The following is a 20,952-nucleotide window of genomic DNA, read 5'->3' on the forward strand; positions in this document are numbered from 1 at the left end:
TCTCTCTTCCAAAGTCATCAAAGTCCATCGGCAGGACCAAAGTCAAGATGACTGGAGATGGCCCAGAATGCAGCGGATGAGTTTGACATGGTTGATGTCTAACCAGATTCAAAGCACTCCCCAGCTCCTGCTTCAGCCACCTTCATGGCCGTGGGAACAAATGGTTTTCATCTACCCATTCCACCAGGGGAAGTCTTTACATGCTTGCCACACACACCCCTAACTTCACTGATGCGCTTGAGACCTGCCAGTTACCCTCCGCCTGGTTTAGCCCATCTGCCAAGACAGTTTACCTGGGTGTGGCCACTCTGTACACTAGTTTCTTGGAGCCACAGGTGAGAGTTGGGTAAATCAGGTGGATATTAATGGTAGTGTCCTTAAAGGATTCAGCAAGCCTTCACACAATGGGAGCTTAATTAGAATTTGTTGACTTGAATAGAATACCTGATTTCTCACCTCAGGCAGCTTATAGTCTGATAGGGAGGGGAGTGGAAGGGACATGCACAAAAGTACTTAGAGAAGAGAATCTACGACAGGGATTCTTAAATCTGGATGCAGTTTTCAGGGAGATCACGCATTTAGATGGGGGCCGAGGGGGAATCACATCTTTATTTTTGTAACTTCTAATGCAAGCTATTATTAACATGGGGAAGCCAGGTGGCACAGTGGATAGAGTACCAGGGCCTGGAGTCAAGAAGATCCAAGTTTAAATCCAGCCTTGAATACTTACTAGCTGTGTGACCCTGGGCATGTCACTTAACCCAAACTGCCATCAAAAAATAATAATAAATGAAATAAAGGGAGTTCTCCTAGTGCATTTAAAGCTGTTCCTTTTTCAAGGAAGAGACAGGATCATAGACTGAAAGCTGGAATAGACCAAGGCTCCCTAGTCCAACCACTTCACTTCATTTACTTTTTTAGGAGGCTAGAGGTGCTGCAGCCACTTGGCCCAATCCCATGGCTGATCAGCACAGAAGTGCTGACCTACTTCTGTTTCCAACCTGGGCCAGCTCACCACTGTCAGGCATTCCAGTGGCCCCTGACTCCTGGGGGCCGCTGGATTTGAATCCCACCTCAGCTACTTAGTACCAGCTGCGTGGCCCTGAACAAAGCACTCAACCTGAGCATGAGTTTCTGCAGCTACAAAATGGAGACAGACCTGTGCAGTAGATAGAGTACTGGGCCTGGTGTCAGAAAGTGGTTGTTGTGTGACCACTTGCCACCGTGGGCAAGTCAATTAACATCTTTTTCTGCCTCGGTCTCCTCAACTGTTAAAACAACATCTACCTCGGCATGGTTGCTGTGGGGATCAGATGAGATAATGTACTTAAAGTACAATGGGCCATCATCATCACCATGAGAAATCATATCAACCATGTGGAACAAAAAGAGCACTCTCAAGAAGAAGGAGAGGTGGCAAAGGTAGTGGCCAGTCCCTAGCCAGGATGGTCACAAACTCCAGCTGGTTACTTGTACTTACAAACCTGCCCTGAGCAATGGAATGAGCTCAACAGAATTAATAGTATCCTCAATGATTAAACAGGTTCAAGGAACAAGTAAACTTGAATTTTTGTGGCTAATAAAAGCAATATATGCATTATTCCTTTTTTTTTAAGAAGTCATAAGGTTAAAAAAAATCCACCACCTTTGGCAAGGACAGTGGTTGTGGGGGGAGGAGGTCTTGAGGAAGGACTCAGCTTCCCCTGTGACACTCTTTGATCCAACCAGCTTGGCTTTCTTTCTGTTCTACATTCATGACAGACCACCTGCCAACTTTGTGTCTTTACACTGACTAAAATGTATTGTCTCTCGTTTGTTCAGTTGAGTCCGACTCTTCATGACCCTATCTGGGGTTTTCCTGGCAAAGATAGTGGAATGGTTTGCCTTTTTCCTCTCCAGTTCATTTTACAGATGAGGAAACTGAGGCAAACAGGGTGAAGTGACTTGCCCTGAGTCACACAGATAGGAAGTGTCTGAGGCCAGATTTGAAATCAGGAAGATGAGTCTTCCTGACTCCAGGCCCGGCACTTTTATCCACTTCTACACCTAGCTGACACCCTCTTCCTTTAAGATATAGCTTGGGCTCCACCTTCTACATGCAGCCTTTCTTGATCAATCCAAAAGTTAGTGCCTGCTTTCCAACTACCTTGTATTCAACTATGGTGTCTATATGCACAGTTGCACTCACACACACGTGAAAAAAGCAGTGAACTGCCCAGGACTACAAAGCTAGTGGGTGTCTGAGGCTGGATTTGAACTCAAGTCTTCCTGACTCCAGGTCTAGGACTGGAGTATCATCTGACTGCTAACATAGTGGGAATTTATATCTCCCTTAATCATTTCCATCAAGGAGTTTAAATTTTCTCTTCCATAATCTCTATTATTTCTTAAGAGTTTGAAATTAAAATTTTTTGCCTATCATGCCCTCTTTTAACAATCATAGGACTTTTCTGGGTTATTAATTTAATAATCATGAATTAGGCTACAATGGTGCTTTTGTCCTATTTCTCCTGCCGTGTTATACATGTACCTACACACACCCACAAAGAAACCACATTTTTATGCCTTAAGATGACCAAGAATAATGATGGGTATTTTTTTCTCCTCAGTTTCCTGAATCTGCCCAGAACTTAACAGGATCATATTTAAAGGCAATCAATATTTTACATAAAGTAATAGGAACCAGATTTGCATTCATTCTAGAGACATCTAAAGGATGGGTTTTCATTCATTATGTCTAATGTAAATATTAAAGAGGAAAATATTACATGTAGAATTACAACTGTAATTTATAGTGTATTTATCATAACCCACAGTTTAGGAACAAATTTCCCCTGAGTAATTTGTATCAGTGAGTAAGTACATTATTACTATCATTTGCCAACTGACTGAATCATGAGGCTAAAACAAATACTTATTACACATATTTTCAGAAAAGCAATGGTTGCTTGAGGAATTTCAACTTAGACACGCCTGGGGCCAGCTACAGGGCTTCCCTTGGAGAAGCCCAAAAGTCCAACATTTCCTGTCCATAGAATTCGGAGTCAGATACATGAGCACTACATTGAGGTATGTGGCATCACTCCGCTAAGCACCAAATGGACAATGTCCTATGAGGCAGCCATGTAAAAAACATACTCTCCTTTGTCTATCGCCAATAGTATACAATTAACACACATAGCAAATATTAAATCTTAGCCAGAAACAAAAATATTTTTGAGCTATTCTTTAGGTGGCAAAAGAGTCAGAGGTGGAGGTTCAAGTACAAATACCAACTCTATTCCTTCTTACCTCGATAAATTTAAGAAGGTCACCTAACTTTTCTTTGTCTCAGTTTCCTCATTTGGAATATGGAGGGGTTGGATTACCTCTAAAAACTATCAGTTCCTGCACTGGTGGAAAAGTATGATGACTTCTCCCCCCTCCAAAAAAAGCAAGCCCCGCATAGCAAATTATTATTTACCACTGGTATCTTAATTAATGTCATTGTAATTATCTCAGCTTGCTATTGAAGACAAGTAGACAAACATCTCAGTCTTGCCCCTGCTAGCCTGTGGAATACTGACTTTGCACATACAAGAAAACCTAGGAAGAACCATAAGTAGGATGGGTGACAGGGGCTTTGTCCCAGAGCATCAAGGTTTAGCAGGCACTGACAACACTTGAATTTCTTACACCCTAGCAGTTAGCAATAATTGGTTAAATAAGAGGTCACCAGATTTGGGGCTTCCTACTCCAGAGTGGTCACACTCCAAGTAAGCAGTAGTGGCCTCCCAGTACTGATGGAAGTCCCTACCCAAAATGAATTGCCCCAAGTGCCCAAATTGCTAGTTATGGCTCTGAGCCTCAGCGTTAAAAGCCCATCCCTCCCCTGCTATGTCATGAACTGCAGACATAGGATAGTTCTTTCTGCTCAATGTCAATGTGATTCAAAAATGGACGTTTAACTATCAGCTTCCCTATACAAAAAAAGCACTGCTTTGTTCTCCTAGTAAAGTGTTGCAGCATGATTTAGATGGTCCTATGAATGTGTGGAGCCCTCTTCCCTCCTCAATCCCAGGATCTCTCAGAAAAGCTGAATTTATCACTGGTCTGCCCCAGTAAACTCCAACAGGGCACTGCTGTACTGTAACTCACGGCATTAATGGCAAGCCCCATGCTCCTTGGCATGACTGCCCATCTATCTTTCTAGGCAGAGTGGATAAATTACAGCCGGGCTACTGGGGGAAAGGATGCAAATCAGATGGCTGAATGATCTGATAGCAAAGAAAGGAATTACTTTGTAGAAACAGGAAGAAACTTACAGTCACTATTTGCATTTATTCTCAATATTGCGAGACACTTTCCCACCTGAGTCTGGTGCCAATGACAGGGAGTAATCTTGTATATGCAGAATGATCTATTTAAGCTTTCATTGCTAAGAGGAGATTTTTGACACCTAAGTCTCTTTTGGAAATCCTAAATTGTCATATCAACCTAATTCTAGGGCATCTTGACACCAGTGATTATTACATGAGATAATGTATGTAAAACACTTTGTAAACCTCTGTTTGCATATAAATACCAAGTTCCTATTATTAGCCCATCACAGATGCTAACTGGTCATTCTTACATCTTTTCAGGTAGCATTAATATCTTACAATGAAGGCAAACACATGGAACTATTTAAGCAGATGACACTTCATGGACAAAAATTTCAACCCTGTAATTTTAATGCTTTTTACACAGTTAAAAATCTATACCTATCTATGAGTAAGAAAGTGCTGGAGGGACAAGACACACTGTTATAATAAGGAGCTATAAGAGAGAAACTGACGTGCATGCATCAGAGCACAAGGACAAAGGAATTCACTGGCACATGGGAAATTCCCCATTTCCTCATTGCCGCAATCCAACCATGCCTGAACCAATGCTCCAATTAAAGCACATCAAGGTTAGATCAATTGCTCCCTTTTGCAGCGCTGAAAATATATCTCTTATTTTTTAATCTGTAATGTTTGTGAAAGAAGCAATGCTCCCTTCTAAGAATCATTTTGCATATGCTTGAAAGCTTTTTCATTTACTTTATATATATTCACATTTACTTATCTGTTTATGTACTGTATCCCTCAGCAAAATATCAGTTCCTTGAGAACACGCACAATATTATTTGTCTTTGTATTTGTGATGCTTAGCGCAATGCCTTCCTTGCATATGGTAACTTCTCATTAAGCGTTTTCTTGAATTGAATTCAACTGGACCCAGGCTGAAGAAGCGAAGGAGAGGAATGTTTGGTGTTTGGTTTTGGAGTTGGTTAAAATGCACGTAATCATTTTTGTATAATTTCTCTGTTTCTCTTGCAGGATAACTGGCTCATGGTAACTGAAACAGAAATCTGCACCAGAAACAGCCAGGTCCTGATAAATGCTACAAGGACACCTGTTTCGAATTGTGAAGACAGTATCCCCACCTCTGCCTGGGAGATAGGGATTGCAATTCTGTCTTCAGTTCCATCTTAGAGTTCATAAAATAGAGTCTATGATACATATCACGTTACAGGGCAGGAGATATTTATTTCCCTAATGGGAAGACACAGTAATGAAATATAATTCCTTCAGGGGAACGGACAGGAAGGAAAGAAAAACTCACATCATTTAAAATGAAGACAATAAGAAGCCATCAAATGATATTACTGGGGTGGAGGGAGGTAAAAAAAAATGATACTTTAATCTACCAAAGGGCCACTGAGAATGCCTTGTCTTTAAATTCCTTCATACTCATTTTCACAAAAAGCTGTATCATAGAACACTGAGCTAGTGTTCAGACCTAGGTTTTATTTCTAGCTCTGTCATTAATTAGTTGAATGACCTTGGACAAATCACCTCACTTTTCAAGGATTCAGTTTCCTTATCTGTAAAATGAGGTGGTTGGAACAGATGATCAAACCTATGATACCATGCTGGGGAGAGGCCAGTCAGTCATCAAAGATGTCAAGGTCATCTGCTGCATCCTGGGTCACTGCCAGTCCTCCTGAGGCTGACAACGCTGTGCCACTCTGCCTCACTTAAATCCAATTCACATGCAAGTCAAGACATCACCCCCATGATGTCACTGGTCCTCTTTGAAAAGGAAGGAAAAACGATGATGCTGGGGGCAGCACGGTACAGACTCTCAGGTTAAATCCTAGCCCTGACACTCCTACGTATGAGACCCTGAGCAATTCAATCAACTTCTCTCATCCTTAGTTCCTCTTGTATAAAATAAGAGATCAGATTAGATGAGTTTGAAGGTCTCTTCCAGGTTTAATCTAGCTCTAAATCTCTGATCCCATGATCAAATGTAAATGAGCAAGAGTTCCAGTTGGTGGCAAATATTAAACAATACCAATTCAGCCGCCTATCGATATTTTAGGGAAATTGATTTATTTCAAGCCTACTGATACTCAAAATGCATGCTCTCTCAGCACTCTCTGCTGTGACTAGCAGAGTGGTTTTCTCCTTTCACATATGATCCTAATCATTTCAGAGGAAAAGCATAAGCTCAAGTGGTTAGGGGATTTCTCCCACCATCCTGCTGACTTACCAAAAGGTTCTCGGGCTTGATGTCTCTGTGCACGATATTGAGGCCATGAAGATACTTCAGGGCACTCGCTAGATTGTACACCATTGCACTCCCATCTCGCTCAGTGTACTTGGTTGAGGAAGTAATAGCATCAAAGAGATCTCCACCCTAAAGCAAGTACCATGAAATATCAACAAGCAATTACTTCTATGTATAATGCATGGCTATCAGCCTTTTATATCAGAGCACAACTATTTTATTAAAATTTACAAGAAAAATTAGAATTGATGTGGGGAGTTCAATTCAACAAATATTTATTAAGTTAACTACCACGATCATAACTCTGAGCTAGGTATTGGGGGTATAAAATTTTTTTTAAAAGGTATAGAATATAAGCTCCTTGAGGACAGGAACTAAGATAAGTGTAATACAAGGAAGAACGTGATAGCTTAGATCCAAAATATTTAAGGAACATTGAAGAAAGAGACAGAACACACACTTCCAAGATGAAGGGCAGAGGAGGTTTTACAGAAGAGGGAGTAAGTACCTAAGTAGGGCCTTGAAGGAAGAGGCTTCAAATGGGGATATGAATGCTTTCTAGGCCTGGGGGATGGTCTCAGCAAATGCCCAGAGATAAAAGAAGAGGTGAAAGATAGATTTCAAGTTGGGAGAGCATTTAATAATCTGGTTTTGCAGGAACATAAAGAATAATGTGAAATAAAACTAGGTAGGTCAGAAGACTTAAGCTTGTAGAAGTATCTTTTTTTATTCCTCTAGGAAATAGGGAGCCCATGGATGATTTTGGAGCTGGTGAATGACACAGTTAAACCTATGACTGAAGACAACAATAGTTACATGCCAGTGAAGTACTTTTCTGACTGGACTTAAAAAAACCAACACTTTACTTACCACTGAAGTCAGCACCGAAAATAGTCAAAGAAAATTTTTAAGCCTTCTTACCTTAACTAATTCCATCACCAGAAAAAGCTCAGTGGCAGTATCCATTTCCTCAATCAGCATGATTATATTTGGATGTTTAACTCTGCGCAGTATTGACACTTCATTCTCAATCAGGTGTTCCTATGAAATGAGAGAGAAATTGATTTAGAAAGTAACAGTCTCTCCTCTATTTAATAACAGCTAGTATTTAAAATGCTTTAAAGTTTGCAGAGGGCTTTACAAATGGTATCTAATTTTGTCTTTTGTGAATACAAACTCCAACCAAGAGCCATTATAATAGCCTTCTTTGTGGACACTGCCCTTTAGCTTAGTTGGTTGGAGAACAATGCTAAGGCCATGAAATTCGTGATTTGTTAACAAACAAAGTTTGTTATTCCATATAAACCAATCCATTCCAAAAGGAATTTATTAACATCTATTAACATCATACACCACATGCAAGGCACAGTTATGAGTAAGGAGATACAAGGCCAGATAATAGTGCCTGTCTTCAAAGAGATTATAATCTATGGTGGGGAGGACACGGTCCACACATAGCAGAGGATATGCATTTTAATTTGAGAGAAGAGAATGAACTAAAGAGGGCTTGAAAGAAGCTAAGGACTATAAGAAATGGCAGCAAAGAGGGACAGCCTATTCAAAGGCATGAAAGTGGAAGATGAAGGGCTAAGTTTGGGAAATTGCAAGCAGGCCTGTTTGGCTACAATGTAGATGAAGGGCTCTCAATGAAAACCTAAGAGCTTAGCATTTTATCTCAGAGGAAATGTGGAGCTAATGAAGATCCTTGAGAAAGGGAGTGGCGTGATCCAAATTGTAGGAAGTAATCAGGTGTCTTAAAAAACGTAGACGGGTTACCAGAGGTAGAGGCCAAGAGAATAGGAATGAAACAACTTGACTCATCCACTGATGAAGCAGTATGGATATCTTGGTATATAAAGGGCAGAATTCTTATTGTCTGGTACTCAGAGGTTAGATTTTAAATACAAATATTTATTAGATGCTAGCTCTAAGCCCCATACTGTAACTTGGTAGCCTAGGTTCTGCCAATAATGAATACAACTTTCCTTAGCTGCTGTTACAGCTGTAATTAACACCTCTTAGGAGCCTAAAGGAATTATCATTCATATAGTTGTCCGCTTGGGGAGAAAGTGATATAATAACATGACGCTTTCAGAGAGATAATTTTATCATACATAGTCCTGACAAGTCTTACTATGTTTTAACCTTTGTTTTTCCAAAACTGATAATAACAAGATAATTTTATTAAGCTACAAAGGGAAAAAAGGACCAAGAACATCAGAATGTAGAATACTTTAATTTTAATCATTTTGGTATTTTGAATGCAATTAATGGCCTTGAGGATGTTACTAGATTTTAAGCTGTTACTAATCTCAGTTTGAATTTCGTGCTGGAATTGAGGAGAAAGATACCATCTTTAACTATTGCTCATGAATTGGTTTCCCAGATAGATGTTCTTTATTATCTTGGAGCATAGAAATCTGGAAACATATAGTACTATAAAGACTATTATCTCAATTTTAACTTAAAAAAAAAAAGCACCCACTAGTGGATTATCTATAAGGGTTGATGTGAGCCACATGAGATCAGCTCTATAGAAAAATAATTATAATACAGAGATAATTTCTTCACATACACATATACATTTCTATATATGTGCATATATAAATACATGTACAACATATTTATGTAGATAAATATATATAAACCCACACAAATATAAGTATGTCTAAATGTATATATGCAGCACATATGTATATTATATAGTGTGATACACTATATATTTATACATACTATATACTATGCAGTATTATATACACCCACACATGTTTGTGATATGTTAATCATATTAATTTTCCTGGACCACTGCCCCCAAAATAAACAAATAGATACATAAATAGATGAAGAAATAAATGAGGGCTCTAAGATGGAACACAGCAGAGTGGATAGAATTGAGGATATGTGGGGGAACTAAGTTAAATACATTAAACATATTTGACTGTGTGAAAATTTTTTAAGTAAAAATTATGTTATTGTGGGGTAGAGGAAGCCATCTTCCCCACTAGCCTTCAGGTAAAGCCATGCCAATCTCTCCAAGTCAGAAGAGAGTGTATCATACTTTTAATGACTGTCATGGGAGATTCCTTAGTCTCCTCCTCCTCCCCTTCCAGTTTCCAGTAACCTAAGCCAATCATCACACAACTGACAAAGCTGACATTTTAGTGACCCCTTTTGCCCTAAGAACTGCTCTTAGAGGACTTGGAAAGATAGGGATTTTTACTGTTTCTGAATCAGGTCTAGCAATTCTAGGTAATACAACTAGGTAATACAATACTTAGAAGCAGCTGCAAAATCTCCTGTACATTCCCATAAGGATGCAGTTGTGCGGCCAGCTTCTCTTTTTCATGAGAGATGAAATTCCCTTCTGGTAGTCAGGGGTTAGATTTTAAATACAAATTTTTATTAGATGCTAGCTTTAAGCCCCATACTCTGTGGCCCAGGTTCTGCCAATAATGAATATATGATTTTGAAGATAAGCTAACTTCCCTTAGCTGCTGTTACAGCTGTAATAAACACCTGTAAAGAACTTCTTCTGAAGACTTAGCACAAACTGCCATTTCTACATACTGAAGCACCTAGTTTGAAAGTAGGCATTCTCTTTCACTCACCTCTTTTGAAACGTTTGTTTCCTATATTAAGAAATAAAAAGCTGGCTGCAGTTTTGATAGTATGATAGGATTAAGATAAATAAATTCATCTTGATTCCTATAAAACAAATAACTGAGATGATGATGGCATTTATTACCAGTCCAAACCATGAAAACCATGATGGAGAACTGTCATTTAAAACTAAACCAACCCTGCGGGACTTTCAAGTTTCCTCCAAAATTATAATGACCTATAGACAAATTTCTACCTTGCTCATATTCAGGACGTAAATCCCCACTTAGAGTGATGTAGATGAGGCAGATGGAAGAAGCTCTAATGAAAATTAGGATAAGATATCCAAAAGTGGAAGAGGCTGCCTCAGGAGAGCGTTTTCTCCCTCAGTGGAGATCATGAGGCAAAGGCTGAATGACCAGCTTTTCTTGGGAAAGCTGTAGAGGGAGGCTCTTATCATGTGCAGGTGAGACTACATGACCTATGAGATTTTTCAACTCTGATATTCTGATATGACACAGTAGGGGAATTGCTTCTCCCTGAAGTTACTCGTTTTGGAGTTTTTTGTTTTCCCCAATAAAGGCACAACAGAAAATGCTCTGAAATATACAGTAGGGCTTCCCTCAGGGCCACCAGACATGCGATGTTTCAGAGATGAGGTGCTATTCCAGAAACACTGCATTCACACTCACGCAACTTACTACTCACTTTTTCAGTGACTTAGAACCTCTGCATGGTCATTGTTCTGGAGGAATATGAGGGTGTTTTTCTCCCGTTATTGTCTAATATTTTCCCTAAGAATGCTTCTAAAGAGTCAGTCCCTTACAACTGATGTCTATTTCAATTTTTTTAAAGCAACATTATCAGAAAACAGAACTCTGAAATCAGCAATATCCAAACACCCTTATCAATGTTATCTTCCAACCTCATACACAGCAGTGTATGAGCTATGTTTCTAACATACAATATCCTCTCCAAATCAAATTTTCCACACAGGAAACTAATGTTTGGTAAAAGTGCATAATCATTTGCAAATTTCTAAATGCAATTTAGATATCATTTTCATCTTCTACCATTCTAAGTTTACATTACTCAGATATCCATCAATATACACGCTGAATGGTTGGCACATAGTAATATATCCAAACAATTGACATGCGAACCTATTCCAAAGCCTTGTTTGGTTGAATAAAAGCAGAGGGGGGTGACAACGAAGACTGATGTGCGTGAAGAGAACACAGGATCATCTTTGACAATGAAGAGAGTGTGTGTGTGTGTGTGTGTGTGTGTGTGTGTGTGTGTGTACATACACCCTGCGTTAGAGGGGAGTGGTCCCTGCCTTAGGATAATGTACTGCTTCATGCTGCCAAGGAACAGTTAATCTATTCTTGCTCTGAGTCTCTGACTGGTTAACCCTTACTGCTCACTGAATCTGGGCTCCTTTGGAGTATATTAAAAAGAAATGATGCGAAGAATGCTTGCTAGCAGGGCTCTTAATATAAGAATCCTAAACACAATGGAAAAGAAGCCACTGTCACTTCCAGCATCTCAGTTCACAGGGGAGGAACAATAAAAGTAGTACCACACATCTACAATTCCCACAACTTTGGAAAACCAAGCAAATTAAGTTTTGGGGTTTTGTGCAGCAAAAGGGAGAAAAATCAGAGAAACAATTTAAGATCATGCTGTGGGGTTTTTTTTTAATAGACTACATTGAGGCATCAAAGAAAATGAACCAAGTTTTCAAAGTGACCTCTACATTTTTATCACCTGTCTGAGGGCACTGATCTCAAGGTTCACAAGTAAAAGCCTTACAGCTGCAAAAACATGCCTATGGCTGCTGAAATTTTACTCAGTGACACATTTAATGACCATTACTCAGCAAATGCTTAACTTAAAAAAAAAGGAAAAATTTTAATTCACCTTTGCAAAATTTACCTTCCAAAAACATAAATGGATTCTCCTTACTTGGCCCCTTCCTCCCCTGCCTCCACCTCCTTCTAGTCACAGTGTTGACACCAGACAACTATATACCAACCACTACCTTGACTACTTGTCCCTTTCCTTCTCCTGTGCACCAACCGGGCCAAGTACATCCCCCACAGATGCCTTTTCATACCTACTCTTGAGCAACTGGAAGAAGTCACACCACTGTGCTGACTACACCCACCACAGTCACGTCACCTGCTATCAACATGGCCCTCATTTCTGCACGGAAAAATTGTCCTAACTTCCTAACTCACTCTATCCCTCTTTGCCCCTCAAACAACACTGGGGCCAACAAAACTGGTTGCAATGCTTTCCTGTCTTGTCTTTGTAGTTCAATATTCTTCCTTATTATATGTATAAGTAAGTGCTACTGTTCCTTAGAATATTTTGTAACGACAAGTGCTATCCTTCTTCAATCTGGGGGTGTAGGCAAGCTGACATTGCATGTGACAGAATACATACACAGGTTTAGACAAAGCTATATTATTAAGTGAGGCCTCATTAAGAGTTTGGGTATCTAGGTGGTACAGTGGATAGAGTCGGGTCATCTTCCTGAGCTCAAATCCAGCCTCAGACCTTTACTAGCTATGTGATTCTGGGGAAGTCAATTTACCTTGCTTCAGTTTCCTCATTGTAAAATGAGCTGAAGAAGGAAATGGCAAATCACTCCAGTAGCTTTGCCAAGAAAACCCAAAATGGGGGTCACAAAGAGTTGGACATGACTGAAAACAACCTAGAAAATTTAGAAAATTATTCTGCCTTCCCCAAGGAATCTCAGCTTTTTAGATGTAGGAAGTCATGGCGGGGAGGCATGGATGAGGAATAACAACATAAGCACCCCTATTTGATTCCTCACATGAGAGAACCCAAGGCCAACCTCCCGGCATCTGCCAGATCAGTTAGCCTGTATCCCCTAAGTGTTAAATATCCCTTGCTTTTTGCTCCTAACCCCTCTCCCCCATTACCGTCAAATCACACAATCATCCTCCAGGTTTTTAATCTCAGTGTCTTCCTCCACTCTGCATTCTCACTCCCACAACACATCCAGTCTATTGCCCTATCTTGTTCTTTCTGCCTCCATAGTACAACTTCTATACATTTACTTCTCTCCATTCACCCTAGTTGAGGCACCCATGGCCTCTCTCCCCCTATTTACTGCAAGAGCTGATCTCCCTGCCTGATGTCTCTGCCTCACTCCCATCCCTTCTCCACACGAATGCTAAAGTAGTTTTCCTAAACAACAGATCTGACCATGCCCCTCCCCCCCCACAGTTAAAAAAATCTCCTATTTGGCAGGTTCTTCAAAACCTAGTCTATTCCTATTTTCACAGTCATCATTATTCCCTTGCATGCTGGGTTTGCTTTTGTTCTGGTCTAGCCATACCGTTCTCCTCGGTGTTCCTCACACATGATTCTCCATCGCTTATCTCCACATCTTTACGCTGAGTATCGCACAGTAGATAGAGCTTTGGGCCTTGAGTCAGGAAGACCTGAGTTCAAAACCAGACTAAAGTGCCCACTAGTTGCGTGATCTTGAGCAAGTCACTTAACCTCCGTTTGCCTCAGTCTCCTTATTCATCTGTAAAATGGGATGGTAACAGCACCCACTTCACTGATTCTTTTATTTTTGGAGGGGGGAAGTGACTTGTCCAAGGTCACACAGCTAGTAAGTGTGTCAAGTGTCTGAGGTCACATTTGAACTCAGGTCCTCCTGACTCCAGGCCCAGTGCTCTATTCACTTCATCACCTTGCTACCCCACAGCCCCGACTTTGAAGGGTTGTTGCGAGCAAATGAGATATTTGTAAAGTGCTTAGCTCAGCAGTCCTATATGCAGGCTTGTTTCCTCCCCGCCTTGTCTTCCTCCTCATCTTCAGTTCTTAGAATTCCTGGCTTTCTTCAAAACTCAGCTCCAGTGCCAGCTGAGTGAGAGGCTTTCCCTGTCCTCTCCCCACCCCCGCTGCTGCTGGCTTCCCAACTCTAAGGTTATGTTCCACCTACTTTCTATGCATCAGCATGCACCGACAGCATTTATATACAAGTCGTCTTTACTATTAAGATATAAGCTTGCTGAAGCTAGGGCTTGTCTTTTTTCTTTGTATCTACAGTCAGCACTTTTAATGAACATTTGCTGGCTGAATGAAAAATGACAACACGATAGCAGTAGAAATCACTCTATTGGGTGTTTTTGCTCAACTGGTTTCAGGGAATATACTTCAGAGAATAGTTTTGGTGTCTTCTAGAAAGTATGTATTGTGAACAAAGAAAAATAAAATAATTAGTTTTTTAAATAAAAAATAGTGCTTTATTTCTTCTTGTCCCTAGTACAACAATAGAGTTGAAAAAGATGTTTTATCTTTTGAAAACTGTTTTTTTTTTTTAAGCTAGGAGCTTAATTGCATAGGGAGCCACTTAAGAAATGAGGGGTCACGGATGGACAAATACTTCTGAATTTTTTTTTTAACTTTGAAACACAGGAAGCAAAAAACCTGAAAGATTCGTGGTCCTGATCTGGTCAGATTTTCAACTTTCTACCAAAACTATGGTTCTAAATGTTTTTAGACATCATGCCCAATTCCCAAAACATTTGACCATTTAATGGAAAACCACAGTTCATCAACAAACACACAAGAGGGAAGACAGCACACTCAAAAGATCTTTAGTCTCATAAGGTTACCTCAGTGACTTAAGCAGGCAATTACGCATACACTACCTTTCCACAGCACTTGGTTTTATCTATAATTTTTAGGGCAAACTCCTTTCCAGTAGACCTAGAGGAATATGAGAAGACAGCCATTAGTTAACAGACAAACCATAAAATCCCACACCTCAGTATTTACTTTATCACACTGTATAGAGAAAAAATTTGGCATCCTCTTAGGATGCTTCTTATGAGAAGCAACACAGAAGTTTAAAAAAAATGTACCCCCTGGAAAAGGACATATAATGAGAATGGGGGGTCACAGATAGCCCAGGTAGTACACGTTTTAAAAATTTATTTTTTGTTAAACTTTAAGTTCTGAACAGTCTCCCTCCCTCTCCACCCCCACTAGAGAATGCCACCATTTAACATATATATGTATGTATGTATGTATACACACATATACATATACATAAAGAGATGCATATATACAGCTCTGTGTGTATGTGTATAAAACCATAATATACATACTTCTATTTATCAGTTCTTTCTCTGGAGGTAGATAGCATCTTTTTTCATAAGTCCTTCATAATTGATTTAAATATTTATAATACTTGGTCATTTACAGTTATTCTTCTAACAATATTACTGTTACTGTACACAACATTCTCTTGGTTCTGCTCATGTCACTCTTCATTATTTCACCCAAGTCTTTCCATGTTTTTCTAAAATCAACCTGGTCACCATTTCTCATAGCACAAGTGTTCTATCACAACCATATACCACGGCCTGTTCAGCCATTCCTCAACCAATGGGCATCCCCTCAGTTTCCAGTTCTTTGCCAACCCAAGCTGCTATGAATATTTTAGAACATAGGGAATCTTTTCCTTTTCCCCTCATCGCCTTGGGAAACAGACCTACAATTGAACCCAGGGAATATTAAAAGAACCAGAGAAAAGCCTCTAGCACATGGAAGGTTCCATGGATGATTTAGAGAAACACATGGACATGAATGGAGAGGGATGAGCAAGACTGAGTTCTGATATGCACCATGGAAAGTGGTTCCCAAATCGAAGAACATATGGGCCGAGCCAAGTTTGGTATATATTCTTCACAGTAAGCTGGGTTAAACAAATGTAAAACATGCATCATCATTGTTTGACATCATCGCATCAGAACTGCTAGCAGGGTCATGTTGGCTCTTAGCATTCAATCAAGAAGAATTTCTTGAGCCCGTATATATTGCCAGTCAGAGCGCTAACAACAGAGGTTACAGAGAAAGGCGATAAACAGTTGTTGTTCTAATAAGCCTAACGGGGGAGACAACACATAAATAACTGGACAAACGAGATACAGACAGGATAAATTGGAGACACTCTTAAAGGAAATAGAGCAGCATTGAGAGGAATTAGGAAAGGTTTTTGCAGGAAATGGGATTTTAGTTGAGACTTTAAGGAAACTAGGGAAGCCTGGAGATGAGGAGGATGAGAATTCCAGACATGGGCAACAATCCCCAGTTGGGAGAGGGAGTGAATGGCATATGAAGAGCAGCAAGGAGGCCAGTATCACTGGATAACAGAGTATGTGAGTTAGGGGCGGTGAGTGGTAAAGCGTAAGAAGAATGGAAAAGTTGGAGGGGGGCTTTGAATCCCGGCAGATTTGATAATTGATCCTGGAGGTGACAGAGAACCATTGGAATTTATTGAATGGCGTGGGAGGAAGGGAGGACATGGTCACACCTGCTCTTTAGAGAGAACATTTTGGCAGCTGGGTGCAGGATGGACTGCAGTGGGGAAAGACTCAAGGCAGGATGACCCAACCAGCAGGCTAACGTGATAGTCCAAGTGTGAGGTAATGAGGGCCAGCACCAGGGTGGAAGCAGTGTCAGGGGAAAGGAGGAGGATATAAGAGAGATGCAACAAAGGAGGATTGACAGGACTAATCATCAGGGTGGATTTGGGAGAGGTGAGAGTGAGAGGTCAAGAATGACACCTAGGTTAAGAGCTTGAGTGACTGGGAGGATGGTAGGTAGTGCCATCAACAGTAAGAGGCAAGGGAGGATTTTGGGGGGAAATACTAAGTTCAGTTTGGGACATGCTGAGTGTCAGATGTCAATGGGACATCTAGTCTGAGTTGGAAATTTGAGTCTCAGTCTAAGGGTTGGATAAGTAGATCTTCGAATCATTAGCCTAAAGATATCAACTGAACCCATGGGGGCTGATGAGGTCACCAAGCATTTGAGATGAGGGCCCAGGACAGAGCTTTAGGGAAAACCTGTGGTTAATTGGCATGACCTGGATGAAGATCCAGCAAAGGAAGCTGAGGAGCATTCAGATAGGTAGGAGGAAAACCAAGAGGAGGGAGTAAGAAGAAAGTGTCAAGGAGAAGTCTGCTGGAAAAGATGGGATGGAATGGGATCACTTGTGTATGTAGAAGGATTAGCTTTGGCAAGGAGAAAGGCCAGCTGTTCATGTGAGTTTAGTAAAGGAGAAGACAGTGGCAGAAGGCATCCGAATATCATGAGATGAGGTGGAGAGGAGAAGAGGGAATTCTCAGGAAACTGCCTTGATTTTTTTTAGTGAAATATGAGGCAAAGATTTCTGCTAAAAGTGTGAGGGAAGGAAGAGTCATGGGAGGTTCAAGGACAAATGAGAAAGTTTGGATAAGCTCCTATGATACGTGGAATAGTGATTCCATTACTAAGGAGCCATTAAATTGTTTAGAAAGTAGTTATAGTAGAATAGAGTAGAAATACAACACGGGGTGGTAAATTATTACAGTAAACTTGTGTTTGGTAAGTGTAAAGGTTTAAGCTTTCAGGATAAGAATTCACTAGTAAAAATTGTTGGGAAAACTAGAAAGCAGTCTGGTAGAAACTAGGCATAGAACAATATCTTACACCATTCACCAAGATAAAGTCAAGATGAATACACGACCCAGACATAAATGGAGATATCATAAGTAAATTAGAAGAACACAGAACATATTACCTATCAGATCTATGGATATGAAAAGAATTATGAATAAGGAAAAGATAGAGAACATTGCGAGATGTAAAATGGATCATTTTGTTTGCATTAAATTAAAAGGTTTTTGTATAAATAAAACCAATGTATCCAAGATTAGGAAGAAATCAGAAAGTGGGGGGGGGGGGAATTTTAAAGACAATTTCTCAAACAAAAGGCCTTAAATCTCAAATATATAGAGAACTTTGTCAAATTATCATTCCCCAATTGATAAATGGTCAAAAGATATGAACAGGCAGTTTTCAGAAGAAATCAAATCTATAATCATATGAAAAAATGTTCTAAATCATTATTGATGAGAGAGATGCAAATTAAAACAACTTTGAGATATCTCACACCTGTCGGACTGGCTAAAATAATAGAAGAGGAAAATGACAAATATTGGAGGGGATGTGGAGAAATTGGGGACACTAATACACTGTTGGTGTTGCTGCAAACTGATCCAACCATTTTGGAGAGCAATCTGGAATTATGTCCAAAAGATTATAAAGCTGGGTATACACTCTCTGACCCAGAAATACCACTATTAAGTTTGTTTCCCAAGGTGATTGGGGGAAAAAAGAACTTAGATGTTCTAAAATATTTATAGTAGCTCTCTTTGTGGTGGTAAAAAACTGGAAATTGAAGGGTTGCCCATCAACTGGGGAATGGCTGAACAAGTTGTGGTATATGATTGTGATGGAATACAATTGTGCTGGAAGAAATGGTGAGCAGGTCGATTTTAGGAAAACATGGAAAGACTTGCATGAGATAATGAAGAGTGAAATGAGTAAAACCAAGAGAACATGAAACAATGTTCAAAGAGTAAATGTGAATGACTAAACTATTATATGAATATTCAAAATAACTACAAAGAACCTATGAAGGAAGAGAGGCTATCCACCTCCAGAGACTGTATGGAACCATGTACTCTATGGTTTCACATATATATCTGTGTCATATGTCGGCCTTCTCTAGTGCAAGGTTGGGAGAGGCTCAGGGAAACAGCTTGGAACTCAAATGTAACAAAAAATAAAACAAATATTAAAAAAATTATAGAAAACATCTCTCCCTCATTCCTTTGCAGAGATGGGAGGCTTCCTGGGGTGGAACACTGCATATATTTTCAGATTTTTTTTAATGTATTAAATAGTTTTGCTGATCCCTCCTCCCCTCTGTCTTTTTAAGAAGATATTCTTAGGCATATGGAATGGTCCTATGGAAGGGGGAGGGATACCAGGAGAAATTTAGGTGGTATAAAAACCAAAGCTCTCAATGAAAACTTATTTCAAAAAAGAAATTAGTTACAACAATCTGCACATGAATTCCTGTCTCCTTTTGGCATGAAGGCAATACAATGGGTAATTGAAAGCTGTGTGAGTATAGTGTAAGTTCTGGCAGGTCTTAGCCAAGCTAAAAGGTTTTTTAATACAGACCTGCTAACAGATTGTGGGTGTCTGGGGGTGTCTGAGCTGAGGGTCTTTGTAATCAGTGCATAGAGGTCATCGCCAGAAGGTTGAACAGTTGATGATGGTTGGGGGGAGGTAACGGGCTTCATAAAAACCATCTTATTAAGGTTAGAAGGAACTCCAGTTCCTTCAGAGTAGGAAATATCTTTTGCTTCTCTTTGTATCCCCAGCACTTAGTAAGTAGCTGGCACATAGTAAGAGCTTAATAAATGTTTATTGACTGACTGATCTGTACCAGTGAAAAGAGCACCCACGTAGATAGATGAACACAGAGCTATTGAAGTGCTGAATTTGCAACACACAGAGAATGTCTAACTGCAGGAGAACCATTCATTAAAGAGCCCTGCAGTGTACTCAGAATACATTAGCTCTAAAACTACAGCTGCTTTTGCCAGGTTGTCATAGCTACGCATTGACATGGTCTCACTCAGAGGGAAAACTTTTATTTAAACAGCTCATGAGAAATGTAAACCAAACACTGCTTCTGATGGTTGATGAATATATAGAAATTATATCCGGTGTACTTAATTTGTCACTGATAACTACATTTGGTGTGCCATGGATAAAAGTGGCCGCAAAGCACCAAGGTTTTTGATGAAATTCATTTAGATGTCTGTGATCTGTTACATCTGGTACAGGACACAACCCACCCCCCACAAGACATCAGCCAAGTACAGTCACTGTCAGTCACACTGAGCTGCCTACAGCCACAATGTGCCCCTTGAAAAATTAATAGAAGAATATGGCTAATTAAGCCTGGAACAACTTAACTAGAACATATGAAAACACTTCCACACAAACTACTGGCATCTGCCCCTTGTGTGCCCTTTGTGAAAAAAAAAATGACTTTTAGGTGCTGAAGAATGAAATACGACCCCTGCAGCTGAGTAGGAAGATGCCCTCAGGCAGCAGCAATCGCCAGTGTTTATTGAATCGTGTACAAGAATTAAAGGGAGTCTAAAACAAATGTGGTTAGCAGCTGTCAGGCTATGTATATAGATAGGTACAGACTAACCCCAACTCAAATTGAAAAGATCTTTAGTCTTCATTTTAAAGGGATATGTTTTCCTTTCGCTTTGTACATTTCAACAGTGTGTTTTTATACAATGTAGTAACAAAAACTAAGAGTTAAGTATAGGCTATTGAAGTGGGTTTCCTCACGAGACCTCTAAGATCCTCTCTAAAGTCAACAGACTTCACATCGCGGAGATTAAGGGGGAAACAAGTGAGAGGACGGTGCTTGATGAGGACTTATTTTCAAACTTTAATGTTTGAGATTTTTTTCCCTCTCCCCTCAGTCAGCTTCCAAAAGAAGACAGAGTAGTACAGTGAAGAGTCCTGGATTTGTATATAGAGATCCTGGGCTCCAGTCCCACTTCTGCCTCTTACTTGCTAGGTGACTTTAGGCCAGTAATAACCTTCTCTGGGCCTTGATTGCCTTATTTGTAAAAAAAAAAAAAAAAAAAAAAACAGAGGCAGGGGTAGGGAACCTGTGGCCTTCTAGGTCCTTGGGTGAGGCCTTTTGGCTGAGTCCAAGTTTTACAGAACAAATTCTTTTATTAAGGGGATTTGTCCTGTGAAGTTTGAATCCAATCAAAGGGCTGCACTGGAGGCCCCAGAGGGCCATATGGTTCCCCATCTCTGGCCTGGTAATCAAGGTGGTCTCCAAGG

At 40.0% G+C, this 20,952-nt stretch overlaps 1 protein-coding gene across 2 annotated transcripts in view; it reads right to left on the reverse strand.

Annotated features, from left to right (window-relative positions):
- DCLK2 (doublecortin like kinase 2) overlaps positions 1 to 20,952 on the reverse strand; it is a 208,358-nt gene that overhangs the window by 22,537 nt on the left and 164,869 nt on the right. For both annotated transcript variants that reach the window (XM_036763855.1, XM_036763854.1), the window contains 3 exons: positions 14,880 to 14,937; positions 7,501 to 7,620; positions 6,562 to 6,708 (listed from right to left, as the gene is read on the reverse strand). In XM_036763855.1, coding sequence (XP_036619750.1) covers positions 6,562 to 6,708; positions 7,501 to 7,620; positions 14,880 to 14,937 — 325 coding nt within the window. The remainder of the gene's footprint in view (positions 1 to 6,561; positions 6,709 to 7,500; positions 7,621 to 14,879; positions 14,938 to 20,952) is intronic.

This window comes from Trichosurus vulpecula, chromosome 6 (genome assembly GCF_011100635.1).
Source record: "Trichosurus vulpecula isolate mTriVul1 chromosome 6, mTriVul1.pri, whole genome shotgun sequence".
Taxonomy (NCBI): domain Eukaryota; kingdom Metazoa; phylum Chordata; class Mammalia; order Diprotodontia; family Phalangeridae; genus Trichosurus; species Trichosurus vulpecula.